Raw genomic sequence first — 16,124 nt, 5'->3', positions numbered from 1 at the left:
TGCTGATTGGCTCAAGAACATTTAGCCTATTCGATTCGCCGTTCAGTTATCTCTCACATATTTCAGCATTGTATGTACAACTTACTATACTAGTATGCCACACGTACAAAGATATATGTACCTGTACTTACATGTATAACATTGCGAGCGTTTAGACAGCAGTACGTGTGTTCTGGAGTGTTAAAATTATGCCTCATACTTGAGAATAATCTAATTTCTGTTTAGCGAAAATTTTTATTTTGAGGTTGGGTCTGGAACATAACCCCCTGCGAAGTAGGAGGGATGACTGTACAACATGCACCATAACAAAACAGTGTGCTTACGTAGATCATGACAAAAACCAACAAAATAAGTATCATATTTCCCCACTTTTAAGATAACACACAATGAGCGTATATCAAATGACAGACTTATACAACACGCAGAAACTTACCTTGTACATGCTAACACGTGACCAAGAGTCCATCCACTGAACGGCGCATCTTTTGAAAAAGGCTGGATTGCTCTCGCAGTTGAGAGTAAAATTAGAGTTAGTGCAGTCCATGATGAGAACAACATGGAGGTTTCTTAGAATCCCTAAAATGTGTCAAACGGAGCGTCCAGTTTACTGTTGCAAAGCCCGAATATAAATTCCACTATCATTAACCTTGCAAGGCAGGTCTTTATGGTGCTCCCTTCAAGTTTGTATACAGTAATACCTTGAGATACAAAGTTGATGCCATCCAGGACCAGAATCGTATGTTCCTGGCTTGTAGGTCAATTTACTCATATCTCAAATCAATTTTTCTATATAAAATAACTACATACAAATTAACCTGTTCCTATCCGCTGAAAAAAACACATAAGATCAAGATATTACTGTGGAAAAACATTTTATTTGTTGTAATTCAGTACCTACGCTCAAAAATTAACCAATCCCTATATAGTGGTTATGATCTGCAATAAATTATGACAGTATTATGCACAGTGCTGTATGGAGTTGTTACCTTCGAGATAGATGGTAACGGCTAACAGTGGTATGAGAGACCTCAAGGCAACACGTTTGGTACGTTACATTTTTGTAACACTACATGACATAATACAAAACTTAAATTTAACCTAATTAAATTTAACTTACTAAACACACACTTGAAAATAAATTTTAGTGTTACACTAAACTTAATTCTGCTTATGCTTTCATTATAATTTTTTTATTTTTCTGGCTTGGTTCTTTGTGCCTCGCTTTCACCTTCACTCTGAGCCGGCCGTTATGAATCCTTTTTTAATCCAATAAAAGCGACCAAACGATGCTGTTCTCGTAAGCGTGCTCTCGCATATTCTGCCATTTAGCGGCCACCTCAAGAACCGTCTCATATGCTAGTATCTCGAATGTCAAGGCAAAAATTTGTTTGGAATTTTCCTTGTATCTCAAAATTCTTATAAGTTGGGACACTCGTGTATCAAGGTATGACTGTGTATGACCAAGAAACTTAGGTGAGGATTTGACCAGAAGAAAAAATAACATCTGTGAATCGCTGAAGACCTTTTGCCTAATTAGGATCAGGAAATCGCAAACCCGTATGTTTCACCAAACAGTTTGTTTCTGCAGTGAATCTTCACTCAATATTTGCACGGCATTTATGCAGAAATACATAACCTTACGTTTAGCGAAGTACTGTACGAGGGGACCTCGGAACCCCTCCTCAGAGGCTTGGTCCCTGATGGGTGCTAGCAAGGGCTCCAACTCCTCTGGTGTGTACAGTCCAGGTACCTCACCAGCAGACAAAAGTGAGTTGATGATCTCAAGGAAAGAGCTCTCTACTATGTGGTGATCCTCTAACATGAATACGATCTGTTCACCCTCAATACCACACTGCTGCATGACCTGTCAAAAACCAGTGATCGGAAGAATAATCAAAACAGACAGTCAACCCCGATATCAGGGTTTAGTTACTTTTGGTAACAACAACTCAAGTAGAAGCCATTCATATAAAACGCTGCTTTTATTTTAAACTCCCCTTAATTTAGTTAAGCTGAAAAGGACACGCTCACATGTGTCAGAAAGGTTACACTCTCAGACATCTAGTAGCATACAGAATGGTAGGACACTTGTGAGTGCAAGTAAAAAGATAAAATGAAATTGGGTTAGAATCATCTGGAACTGAATGGTGATAAATATTGTAGGCAGTAAGCCGTAGAGAGTTGGCGCACCACAAACTCTCAGGAATAACACTTCAGCTTAGCAGATTTTCATGTACTACTACCCTAGCAGACTGCTCAGTGGGCTGTGATAGATTAGATGACGTTAAAGAACAGAGAATAACTATCTGCGCAATTATTCCAAACTCCTGGAAAGTGATTGATTGGTGTAGGTGTTAGAGCAAAGGGCAACCAAACAGCGAGTGAGGAGTTCAAATCCTGTGTGGTGCAATCTATTTTTCCAACATCCAACTATGGCTTCGACCTGACAGACACGGCTCTTATTATAGTAAACACTTTAGTGAAGATTTAAGCTCCAAGTACTATGCTTAGATAACTTTATAAAAACTTCTCTGCAAAGATCACAAATGCAGAGATCAATGCAGATGAGTTTGCAATTAACTCAAGTTAAGGAATTGTCTTCTTTGTTCAAAAAACATTCTGCAAGTAGGGCCTACATGAAACTCTGTTTTTGTACATGCATTGAGGTTTACAGCTTTAGAGTCAACATTAACAAAAGAACAAAGGTAGAACGCATACATTTAAAAACTATCATTTCGCACCAAAAAGCTATGATATTATCACTTGTAAGAAACTAAACATTTTAGAGTTTAATTTGTCTGGGACTGAATGTGTTTATCAGTTGAGTTGGAGCATCACAAACATAAAAAAATGTGAACACTGCTCTGCAGTTCCTACAGTGCTCTGCAGTTCCTACAGTGCTCTGCAGTTCCTACAGTGCTCTGCAGTGCTCAATAGCACTCAACGGACGAAATAACTACTGGCTCAAGGGTAAAATGACGCGATTTAAAATTAGTAACTAAAAATACTTCCATTTTAATAAGATTATCGACCTTGTCGACATGCCCTAGGCAGTCCAGGGTAACAAACTTCAAAAAGGCTGTTAAAGTCACTGGAGGTCAAAATATACGGAGAGGTCAATGACAGTCCTATTCCGTTCAACAATGTATTAATGAAGAATATGAATGTGGCACATGACAACGGTGAGAAGAACGTAATCAAGGAGAATGTTTATAAAAAATTAGATTGAATTTAATGTAAACATAATAACGCAAATACAAAGTTGTTTGTGATTTTATCTTGCTCTGCTCAGATCAGTGTTACAAAATACTAGCGGTGGTTGTATTTAGGACCAGTTTGCAATTGCTCCATTTCAATTTAAAACCTTTCGAGTTTATAGGATGTATATTCCTCTATTTCTGACACCGATGAATAAGATGTAGTGACTAAGATGGAATTTGAAAGCCCCTTTCAATGAGAAACAGACACTTCTATCAGTTTGTAAAAATAACTACGTAAGATAATGAAGCTTGAACATAGTCGACAAAAAAATCGCCAAAACAGGAAATGAATTTTTTTTAGATGTCTGAGCCAATATGGCTATTTCAGATTTCACACTCGAACTACAGAATTTGTTTCAGAACAGTAACTACCGTATTTGTAGATGCTGAGAACACAGATGTTGAAAGTTTAGAAGATCCCTTGAGACACTTATAAGCAAACCTAATATATCCCGCATAGGGCCTACTGGGAGAGTAGAGAATATGGAATGATATCATGCTCACAGACTGCTAATAACTTACTGTTTTCAGATCATTGCGGAATTGTTTAGCTGTATATCCGCGGCCAACCTTCGGTGCGAAAAGTTCAATTTGATGAAGATAAGAGACGAGTGTAACTGCAGACCTCCTACCAACGCCGGATGTTCCTGCCATGAGCAGAGATCCACCCGGCATGGTGAGAACACGATCAACACGAGCGATGTGGTCGAGTACTTCCTCAAACACAATGATGTCCAGGTCCATGTTCTCTCGTCCTGTTAGTCAAAATGGAGACAGACGAGTGAAATAATGAGACTACATCTTTCAAAGATGAACTTACATGAAATTTTAGTAGATTTTATCAGAAAGGATCAATATTTTCCTATCATTTGCGATTGCTTTTGTTGTTTGATCTGACTGACAGGATGTTTCAAGATTAAAATCAACAAAACTTGATCACTGTTACAACGCTAAAATCAAGCAAAGTGCATTTATGACTATAGTTACAAAGAGACTGACAGAATAGAGACGTGTAATGCTGTAATGAGTTGATATCCTGCTGGCAGCTCTTTAAACTTACCATACTGAACAAGTCCTTTCTCCACGATACTCTTGAAATCAGCGGCAGCGATCTTGCCAAGAGACTTGCCATGTTGAGGCATAGGAGCTCCTGGTGCTGCGTCTGTCGCATGACCTCCCCAGGTCACATAGAAACTCTCTGTAAAAAAAACAAGTATGACCGACAGACCTTCAATATTTAAGTCTATATAGGCCATCGACTAGCTCATAGTCCTGTATAATACCTCTATAACTCTATAAATTAGCTATATAACTAACTTTATGATTTAGCTATGTAACTCTGCAATTTAGCTATATAACTCTACAAATTAGCTATATGACTCTATAGATTAACTATACAACTCTATAAATTAACTATATAACTTTATAAATTAGCTATATAATTCTATAAACAAGACATAACTTCAAATCTGCAAGATGAACCAACCTTCCTTGTTGTCAAAGAGACTGGTACTCCAATCAGATCTGAAAATGTTCTGCAGAATGCTGTCAAATCTTTCCTTAGACTCAATACCCACAATCCTGTCCCTGAACAATCTCTTGGCCTCATAGCAGCAGATGGCTACCACATGCTCATTGGAGTTGTCTCCACCAAGGTCATATCTAGGAATACCATGAATAGAAATGCTGAACTGTAGAACTTGTAAGAGCGTAGTCCGAGGCGAGCAACTAATCTAATGCTAAGGTTAGTAATCAGCTAGGTGCAGAGTAAAAAGTGTAGAATCACTGGGCTAGACTAAAGTTTAATGGAGCATAGAATTGTGGGACCACTTACATACAGTACAAACTTAAACGAAATTCGTGTAGATTCTATCAGAAAATATTGGTATTTCTTTATCACTTGCTATTGTTTTTTGATGTTTAAGGTGATCTGATTGCCAGGATGGTTTAAGATTAACATTGATGAAACTTGATTGTGATTAAAACGCTCAGGAGAAAAAGGTTAGCTAAAGTGATAGTGCCTTGCTAATTTCAAACAATCATTGGATGAATCTTGTCTTTGTGAAAAATGAAGTCACTGTTTGATATCATTGCTATAGTTGATATCAGCTAGTGCGTTCAAGTTGCAGAGTTACGTGTCTCTATTCCTCACTTTATTTGCAACTATAAACATCATAACTGCACTTTTGCTTGATCTGAGCGTTTTAAATGTGATAGAGTTTTATCGATTGTAATCTTGAAACTACTTGGCAATCAGATCACCTCAAACATCAAAAGTAAATGATAGCAAAATACTGATACTTTTTGATAGAATCTACTGAAAATTTTGTGCATGTTCATCATTAAAATAAACATGTTATTTATTATTAATTCATAGTGCGTTAAGTATTATATTAGATGAACTATGGCGGTATGCACATAAATGCTGTAGATGTTCTACAAATGAATATTACTAAAAATCAACTGATCAGCCTCTTCAGTCTGGTTTCAGTGTAGCAGAGCAGGATCTGCACATTATGACAAAACTTCAATAAAAACTAAGTTTATAACCGTTGACCAAATTGGTAGAATTTAGGATTTGGAACATACATTACATATACAGTACATGCAAGTATGTGAAAATAAATTAGGGGTTCTGGAGTTTAGTAGCGTTTTAATATTTAGTTTGCCAGGATTTATTGTCAATCAAAGGATAAAATGGGTGCCGATAAACAAATTATATTTCTTGAGAATGCCTTTAGCGGCAGACGGAGTTTCTACAGAACTTGCCTTTCAAATACGCACTGTGAGTATGTTCTGAGATAGAGAGAGTGATTTTATGCCATAAATGATTAAGAATACAAGAAAAATTACTAATTGGTCCAACAATTACAATCACCACTGTATAATGGAGTAGAGTGAATACTGACTTGAGTGAAACCAGAATTAACTAGGAACATGCTGCAAGATCACTTGAGAGCACAAGTAAAACAATCCAGGTGAGAGCTCAATTACTAAAGAGAACCAACATAGACTCAGGATCAAATAAAAAACTTTGATACCAAACCTACCACAGCACGACAAGAACAAACCAGATGAAAACTAGAGTATTAAATTTAGCCAGCGTAGACTCCAGGATCTGCTGAATGCATACTATGATATCAAGACTACTAAACATAGACTTAAGACCAAGTAAAAAAGGGGCATGGCGTCTAAACTGACCTGAGTAGACTGAGGACCCACTGAGTGAGGTCACGAGGAGTAAACAAGTAGTGGCTATGGTCGTCTATAGAGAATGTCTCCTTCAATTGATCGTATAGCTGCACCATAGAGCAGGCCATAGCATGAACTTTGGCTGTGCTCCTCCAGACTGGATGGCCGCTTAGCTGGTTGTGGAGGATAGGTTTCAGATACGCCCCGTAGATCGCTTGCAACTGTTCACGGTCTGCATAGCTGTATAAACAAAAGTATTCAGTGCAAGAAAACAGAACATCTCAATGAGTTAATACGCAAGCCAAGTTGAGCCAGCTGTATGCGCGCAGATGTAATTGGGACTTGTTTTTTATAGTACCAACACCAAGTTCACTAATCTATCAATTGTATCTCATGGGTTAGTCATGTTAGCACCGAGCCCACTTTATGCGTTTTGGAATGTTTTCAAGAATGATACGCCAGATTATTTTTAATCTGTAATTATTTTTGAAACAATAAATATAAAAAGTTGTTTGAATATCCTTGTTTTATTGAAATTGCAGGTGTGTTCAAAAGGCTGTAAAAAACCTGCGCAATCAGCAACATACAAGCTTAATACTCCTAACTAAATAGCAAAGCTTTAAACCATAATCCCCGAGGCTATAAAATAAAGAGACACTTCTGTAGAAACATATCCTTTACATATGTAGACTTTTTGCCTTCCTCATTCCTATCTGCCCTAGCAATCTTTCATGACAATCATAGAGTAGCCATCCCAAAGAGTGAACAAATCAAACTTACTCTATGCAGCAGATCCTGACGATTGATGTAAACCTGGAAGTGAGGTCATGTTTACCGACGGATCCTCCAGCATTCATAGACGCTACAATCTGCACTCCCTCTAATCCAACCCACTCATTGTTAGGATCATAGAATCCATTGTAGGTGAGAACCTGCAAAGAGATGACAACTTCAACGAATGTGTCACAAAACTAACAATTTTAGCAACTTTCATTGGCAAGTGGAACTACCAGCGCAGCCATACCTTGACATACGAGTGCTCAACATACGAGAAATTTGAGATATGAGCAAAACGTTGAGCAAGTTTTTGAATTGAGATACAAGTCAAGCTTGAGATACGGAGCATACAAGGCGGTTCTCGATGCGACCGTTATTAGGTGATCGAGTAATAAAACAACATCGCTTAGTCTTTCTCGTCAGATAAGTTTGAAAAGTTCTAGAAAGGGCGGCTAAAGGTGGAAGCGAGGAAAAAAGACAAATCGGAAGATAATAAAAAATTAAAACGAAGACAAAATTAGAATTAAGTTTAGTGCAAGATTAAAACTTATTTTAAAGTGTATGCGTTTAGTAAGCTAAATTCATTTAAGTTAAATTTACAGTTTATGTTCGTTACATAACATTACAAAAGTCGAGTGTACCGAACGAGTTCCTGTCAAGTCTCTCTCGAAGGTAAGGACTCCATACAGTACTGTATATAATAATGTCACATTTTATTGCAGATCATAACCACTAGACAGGTATTTGTTACTTTGTGAGCGTAGGTGAATTAGAACAATGAAAAACGCGTTATTCCATTATAATATCTGCTTTTAGGTGCCTTTTTAAAGGGTGAAAACGGATCGGTTTATATTTAGTTATTTTATATAGGAAACACTGCTTTGAGATACAAGAGAATCAAAATATGAACACAGTTCCAAAACGCATTCACCTCATATGTCAATGTATGACTAAGTACTTGTGATGATTATAACTAGGCCATGGCTATAACTACAAAAACCCGATGGCAAAATGATGTATCATTTTGCTGATGAGTCATCACTGTAATTATGAACCCTCTGGACCACACGGATGTCTATTGCTCACATCCTACCATCATATCCCGAGCTCTATGATAAGCTAATACAAAGCAACCATACTTCTGAAAAGGAAATCTTTATGGATTTGTATGGAAATCATAAAAAACGAAAAAAAAACCCAGATAGAAATCATGCATAGTGTTGATCATAAAATGTAGTCATTTTAGTAAAGCTGTTAGCTGGAGTCTGTAGACTTGGCTCATTATCACAACTTTCTGAAATATCAAGAGCTCAGTCTATGATCACTATGATGATTCTTATTATCACCCTCAACATTAGACTAGCTGCAACAATGTACTACAGCAGACCTGACCTGCTGACTTCATTGAAGAATGCTGGACAAAATCACATTTTGTCGACTTCCTTTGCATATTACTTCGCAATATTGTGCATCACTGGAAAAAGTTGTACTTTGTTGCCTTAATTTCATACAACTGACCTATATTGCCCATTGCTGGACTAAACAGCACTTTTATGACCTAAACTACATTCTGCTAACCTATATTACACTTTGTTGAAATGAACATATCCAGCCAGTTTATCTAAAACCTTAGTTTAAATTTATTGACAGCGTTGTCTGTCCCCTGCCACAGATATTTTCCTTAAACGTTATTCCAGGCATTTATCACAACTGTACTCAAACAAATTCACCTGCTGGAGGAAGGCAATAAGCATGCTGGTGCCCCATTTATCAGGCTTGGGTAAGTTGATGTCTTTGAGATAGAGTACTAGTCTCTCAGCGTCTTTAGGCCGGTAGGCTCTTCCTGTATTCGTACTTATCACCTGCAGTCACCATGACAACAATTCTTAGACTTAGGGCATTCAAAGCAAATCAACCTATAAATGACCTAATAGAGATGTGTTACAATATCAACAAATGGATTTATTCACTTGTATATAAAATTTGTCAATACACCTTTCGGTGAGGATGGGTAAACATAGACCATCGAGTAACATTGACCTTGACATTGACCTTTCACTGGTTGATGAAGAATGTTTAATGGTTTTACTTTTTTCTTTGCCATGTGATGTGACTCTCACACTGCTACATGTAACTGCTCCAATCTTCTGTAATATTGCAAGCAGACACACTGAGACTCGTACCGTAATCATAGTGCACTCATACTGTACTCGTAGTGCACTCATATTGTACTCGTACCGCACTCATACCGTACTCATACTGTGCTCCTAGCGTACTCATACTGCACTCATAGTGCACTCATATTGTACTCGTACTGTACCCATACTGTACTCATAGTGTACTCATAGTGACTTATGTAGAAACCTAGAGTAGCTATAAAAAGGAAACTCACCATGCAGCTCTGACTTAGTTTCTGTAGAATATGGAGAGGGCTGGTCTGGGCACTGCAATGTACTGTCGCCACTTGCACAGATCTCAGCTTAGAAAAACAGTGCTTCAGAAGTAGCCTGCAGTTAGAAAAGAGACAATGGTAAATTTTTCAACTATGCAAACGTTTGAACAGTTTTCGAGACAAATTTGAAGCAATCTTTTTAAAGTTTTCTCTATTTGATAAATGAAAAGCTTCAACATGAATTTAAAAAAACAAAGTATAGGTAGTTTGTGCTATGATATATCCCTGCACAACGCATCTGACCAAATTGTTTGCTCATTGAAGAGAAATTCTGGTCTGGTTTACAGCTCACCACTAATGAATGAGCAGTTTTAAAATTCTCCAAAAAATTTCAACTAATTGCGATGCCAATTCTAGCGAAAGTTTGAATGTAATACATTCAATCAAACAAACAAAGCACTTTGGAAACAAAAATAATACCATTACTGTCTAAAAACCATTCTACTGGTTGCGTAAACAACTTTTCTAGAAGGTTCCTATAAATTGACCAATCGCGAGGCCATCCAAAACAAGTGATAAGCCGGTGTAACACACCCTTTTCCACATCCCTCTGGGCCTACGAGGATAAAAGGCTGCATGCTCTCCGCTCTCAACCAAGGTGTGAAATAGTCGAGACCCATCTGGATGGCACTCGTGCGCACCACTGGCAGTTCTCCGCCAGAAAACCTGTCAACTGAGAGGTCATCCCCAGCCTCCATCACATAGGAGGCGAGTGAACCAGAGCGATCATCGTAAAAGGTGTTAAGAGGTCGTTGTCCATCAGGTGGCCTCTCATTACACCAACTATAGACCTAAAACCAGCAAAATGATAGGAATAAAGCTGCTGAACCCAAACACTTTCGAAAAATGTGTGTCGAAGTGCTGCCTACACGTCTCACACTAGCAGCATTAGTAATGGAACAGTTGTCCATCAGTAGTGAGTTGAAAGCAGAAACTGGACAGCCAAAGAGAAATTTGCAATCATTGGGTGTCAATATTATCACAAGAAACACTTCTTCATTCAAAGGTACATTCATCATAGCAAGCTATTGTTTATTTACTTGTATTTATTTAGTAATTTACAGTTCCTAATTCAACTATATGTCTCTCCTGTATGTAGATTCCAAAGATCTACATACATGTACATAGCAAAGTCTAAAGGATTTTACACAATCAAATTATTCACACTATCATTGCACCATTGACTAATTTCAACTGTTTACCGTGACTATTAAAATACTCATTCCAACAATTATTCAAGTGAGTTTAGTGAACCCTCGTGCTACATACAGATTACGAATCACGAAATTAAATCTGGTATTCTAACTTATTTTATCCATCATGACTTAAAGGACAGACAACTCACTGTGCCTAATTTATATTCTAACCATCACTTGGTTCATCCACTCAGTGTCAAGGTCACAAGTTCCCACTTGTGACCGAGTGGGACTTACTGCACCGATACTTTTAGAAGTGCACCGAGACTTTTAGAATTTTTCTACAGAAATAGATTAGCCTTAAAAATGAACTTGAACAAAAGATTTTGTAAATTTTAGCTGAAGGTTTCGGTATTTTTCAATTGTTAGCAATTGTTTTTGATGTTTGAAGTTATCTGATTGTCAGGGTGTTTCTAGATTACAATCAACAAAACTTGATCGCGATTAAAACGTTTACAAGAAAAATATGTGCAAAATGGCGTCCCTAGTTGTTATCGTTGCGATTGTTGATATCGGCTATTGTGTTCAAGTTGATGATTTACGAATCTCTAATCTGTCAGCCTCTTTGCAACTATAGACGTCATAATCGCACTTGCGATTTATCTGAGCGTATTAATCACAATCAAGTTTTATCAATTTCAACCTTGAAATATCCTGACAGCCAGATCACCTTAAACATAACAACAATCACAAATGATGAAAAATACCAATTACGTTCTGATAAAATCTACAAAAACTTTTGTAAGTTCATTTTTATGTTTCATAGATGAAAGAGCCAATCATGTAATTGGGAGTTATCTTCTCTGTACATACAGCTTAAGCCAAAGCTATTTTATTCAATAAACTAATAATAAAGATTTACAATGCCTCAATACCTCCTTAGCAAAGTTCTCTCGAGACTTCTGTGAGAGGTTGCCTCCGAGTCCCCTAATAAGATTCACACAGAACTCGGACTTGTCTCTAACTCCAGTGAGATGGGAGAGTCCATTGAGAACAACTCCAACTAGAGTTGTGTCCACCACAAGATCATTCTAGAACAGACACTAGTGATTTAGGAACTGAAACAACCATAAAATCCATTCAGATTTATCTCAACCAATGCTCAACGATTAATTATTCTAAGAAAAATTAATTTCCACAATGACATTTACGCTGATGTACTTGAAAATGAACCAATACTGTGACATATGAACAAATTGGCCAGCTGCGTCTGTTTTTACAAACAAAATAGATTAACAGCGTTTTATGTGACGCCCGACAGACTAACTTTTCAGACTCGTTACATCATTCTAAGATTGACATTTTATTACAGGATGTGTAAGACCATCAGAAATGTCCTTAAGACCATCAGAAATGCCTTTTGATTAACTGAAAAATACAGACTACAACGATCGCAAGACTGCAAAATAGGAGTTAATTTAATACCAATTCTAAACTATTCTTAAAATCTAAATAGACTGCACAATTCAATCTAATACGCTGCAGAATAAAGCCACTTTTTAATATTTCTAATAAATCGTCATGCGAAGACAACACAGAATAATCATGAAGTAAAATAACACAAACCTTATTGCCTCTGAAAAGTAGCACCTTGAAAAGATTTTTTACTGGATGGTAACAGATGAGAGCAAAATCTGACAAGATCAAGATAATAAGATTTGAGCATGTATGGGTTTAACACGTGCCATCTACTGTCCGACTGACTATAAACACCTGCCTTCTCCTGTCTAACTGACTACTAACACCTACTATCTACAGTCTAACTGACTACTAACACCTGCTATCTACTGTCCAACTGACTATAAACACCTGTCATCTACTGCCTGACTGACTACTAACACCTGCCATCAATTGTCTGACTGAGTATTAACACTTGCCATCCACCGTCCAACTATCTGGCTTACCTGTTTGAGCACAAAGTCAATTCCCTTGTAGAAATGATCCTCTATCCAGCCAGACATCCTGTCTCTCTCACTCTCTGCCAGCTTGTTCAGCCATGTCTGTATGATGGCCTTCACATCTGTGTCCTCATCACTGTGTGTATATATTTAATAGCATCGTTGACCTGCTCTTATACAAGCACTACACAAAACACTATTAAGATCCCAGACATTTATTGATTGAGTCGATTTTGTTTTAATAAGAATGTTAATTCAACTTAAATTTTTGATGAGTTTAGTTCATGGAAATAAATTTGATTTAGTCTGGACATATGGCAAACATCATTTTCTATTCCGTGTCAACAGCATACTACATCCACCATCGTATATTTCAGTTTATGAAATACTCTGCAATACTATTAGACTACTAACTTTTAAAACACTTTTGTTCAACTCATTCAATAATTCCTGATTTCGGTCATTTCATTTTTGGTTTTGACACCATTTTGTTGATGATTACTAATTACTAAAATGATTACTGTTAATAAAAAAATTATACAAAAATACTTGACTTTAGTTACTAGGCGTGTGAACTCAACTTGTATTTGATGTGACTTTAATTTAACCAAATATACATTCTATTTATGTTTTATATTTGTATTTTACCTAAAATATAATTTTCACTTTCACTTAATTGAAATTTTAATTTAAAAAATGAACTGCAGCATAAAAGTGAATCATTTCTTGAGACAATTTGGTAAACTTTTCTTATATTAAATAGCAGAAGCGCAAATAATTTTTCAAGCATGGTTTTCTCTCCAATTGGTGCAAAGTGAGGGTTTCTGTAAGGTTTTGTCAACAGTCCTCATAGAACTCTGATAACAAAACTTCAACACACTGTTTTAGAAGCCACAACTTCTGTATTTGGAGTGTTTTAAGACAAACACTTATTGAGATCAATGTATAACTGTGAGATGGTTTTCCTGATTACCTTAGGAATATCATGCCCATACGTGAGATGGTCGCAGGAGAAGCGCAGCTGAGATCATGCGTTTCGAAGAGGAAGTTGACGTTGGGCCCAAACTGGATTCTTTCACCGGAAGGCATCGTGAGGAGACGATTGTCATCCAAGACAGAGTTGAGAGACTCGATCCACTCAGGATCGATGTCTCCGTCACACACAATCCACGACTGTATATCTATATAACAACAATATTTTTAGTTGTAGTGAAAATATGAACAGTTTTTTCTGTAAATTTGCATGACATTACATTGCTACAGAAAGTCGACAGCAAAAAAAAATAAAAATATATCAGAATGGCTGTCAAAGATTCAACAATATTTTTACAGTTTTGCAAAACAGTATAAAATGTTTTGACTTTTTAACACATAGAAAATAACGAATTTCAACACATTTGAAAAAAATGATCACAGAGTTTGTGGGGATTTTCCAAGTTTTGGCGTAAATAAAAGTAACAATGCAGAAAAACAACAAAACAGTTTGTGCTGATATTATTAGTGTGAGTTAGCAAATCACAATCAACACATACATAAGAACAAATATGACATTACATATGTCCAGAGCACCTATTAGACAATATTACATACGTCTAGAGCACCTATTAAACAATACCAGTGTGAAAAGCTAACAAGATGCCAACAATTAGAAAAAAGGTAAAATCAAACCTTGCGGCTCTTTTACCACAAGTCGTGCACTGTTCGTCAGCACTCCATCTGTCCACTCTCTTGTATCGATATCTATTTGCCCGAGTAGCTGAGTTCTTGGCATAGCTTTAGGATTCATCGTGTAGTACTTAACGGTGTGATTGCAACGCTCCATCGCGAGGCGCAGAGTGTTCCAGAGAGTCGATTTTCCTGAACCAGATGGCCCAACAACTACGACTCCCATTCTCTGACGCAGTTGTTCATAGAGCTCTAAGGCTTTCTTTACCTACGAGTAAATGTCATTAGCCAGTGAACCATGATGACAGTAAACAGTGAACAGAATCATACAACCGAGTTTGTTGAATAAAACAAAACTTATGATACATGAATAAAAGAGTAAGACAGAAACACTTTTTTTACTTAATTGTAGACCATGCTTGCAGGTATAATGTCATAACTTTTTGATGGCTTTAAGTTTAGAGCTGTAGGTGATTGGATAAATGTCCGCTGCTTTGCTCTAGATGAACTTGGATAGGTATTTACTGAATCATTAATTGGTGCCTATAATCTATGTTAGTCTCTAAAAACCTATTATAGTATTTATAATCTAGATTAGTAAATATATTCTATAATCTATAATAATGTCTATAATCAATAATAGTACCTATAATATAAAATAGTATCCATAATCTATATTAGTATATATGATCTACAATAGTATCTATAATTTATATTAGCATCTATATCAGTATCTATAATTTATATTAGCATCTATATCAATATCTATAATCTATAATAGCATCTATATTAGTATCTATAATCTATATGAACATCTATATCAGTATCTATAATCTATATTAGTACCTATAATCCCCTGTGAAATAACATAAGTCAATATTATAACTGTAAGAGGTAGTGAATGATACAAAGAGAACTGGTAGGTAAAAAACAACCATGGAAGTACTCGGTGTCACGCTAGGTATGACAACATGTACACACCTGGTTCTCATTGATGAGCAGGTGTTTCTCCTTGCAGACCTCTCGATAAGCAGCTGCCAAGTGCTCGTACTCAATGTCCTTGAAATCAATGCCGGGACAGACATCTCTGACAAGGGCATCAAATCTCACGCTGTCGGTGAAGGTTAGCTTGGACAATGTATTGATTCTCAAAGCTTGTACAACGAGCTTTGCCTCCAACCCACCGTCCACTTGACCTACAGGTAGGAAGCAAAGCGCTCTACTTCTAATTCAAAGCACTTTACCTTCCATTTGAAGCATGTACGGCACTTTACCTATGATCAAAACAATTTACCTACCAAGTAAAGCGCATTACCTTCGATGTAAAACAATTTACATATGATGTAAAACACTTAACCTGTCATGTAAAGCATTTCAGCTATTAATAGCACTCATCACTTTACCTATAATAAAAACACCTTACCTACGATGCAACGTGTATTACCTATCACGTAAAGCGATTTACCTATCAAGTAAAACATGTTACCCATAATGCACAGCTTGTGAGTTGTAAAACAGGTCAGACTATTTTTGAACATGAAAGATTAGAAGATTTATTGCTCTACTTGGACTACAATAAAAATATCTCTCAGTTTTACAATGATGAGCCAATACAAATGTAGATCACAAACCGACTAGAAAAAGCAGAGAACTCTTAACTTGTTACCAACAGCTTTTTAACTTA

At 36.7% G+C, this 16,124-nt stretch overlaps 1 protein-coding gene across 1 annotated transcript in view; it reads right to left on the bottom strand.

Annotated features, from left to right (window-relative positions):
• LOC137406051 (cytoplasmic dynein 2 heavy chain 1-like) overlaps window positions 1-16,124 on the bottom strand; it is a 101,571-nt gene that overhangs the window by 32,075 nt on the left and 53,372 nt on the right. Inside the window, exons 35-49 of the mRNA XM_068092573.1 lie at window positions 15,422-15,636; window positions 14,444-14,708; window positions 13,749-13,956; window positions 12,782-12,911; window positions 11,753-11,908; window positions 10,216-10,472; window positions 9,622-9,736; window positions 8,960-9,091; window positions 7,233-7,384; window positions 6,462-6,692; window positions 4,747-4,922; window positions 4,321-4,458; window positions 3,783-4,015; window positions 1,642-1,864; window positions 434-576 (exon numbers count right to left, since the gene is read on the bottom strand). Coding sequence (XP_067948674.1) covers window positions 434-576; window positions 1,642-1,864; window positions 3,783-4,015; window positions 4,321-4,458; window positions 4,747-4,922; window positions 6,462-6,692; window positions 7,233-7,384; window positions 8,960-9,091; window positions 9,622-9,736; window positions 10,216-10,472; window positions 11,753-11,908; window positions 12,782-12,911; window positions 13,749-13,956; window positions 14,444-14,708; window positions 15,422-15,636 — 2,774 coding nt within the window. The remainder of the gene's footprint in view (window positions 1-433; window positions 577-1,641; window positions 1,865-3,782; window positions 4,016-4,320; window positions 4,459-4,746; window positions 4,923-6,461; window positions 6,693-7,232; window positions 7,385-8,959; window positions 9,092-9,621; window positions 9,737-10,215; window positions 10,473-11,752; window positions 11,909-12,781; window positions 12,912-13,748; window positions 13,957-14,443; window positions 14,709-15,421; window positions 15,637-16,124) is intronic.

This window comes from Watersipora subatra, chromosome 10, assembly GCF_963576615.1.
Source record: "Watersipora subatra chromosome 10, tzWatSuba1.1, whole genome shotgun sequence".
Classification (NCBI taxonomy): Eukaryota; Metazoa; Bryozoa; class Gymnolaemata; order Cheilostomatida; family Watersiporidae; genus Watersipora; species Watersipora subatra.
Note: the sequence above shows the minus strand (reverse complement) of the source record. Positions and strands in the feature narration are given on the sequence as shown.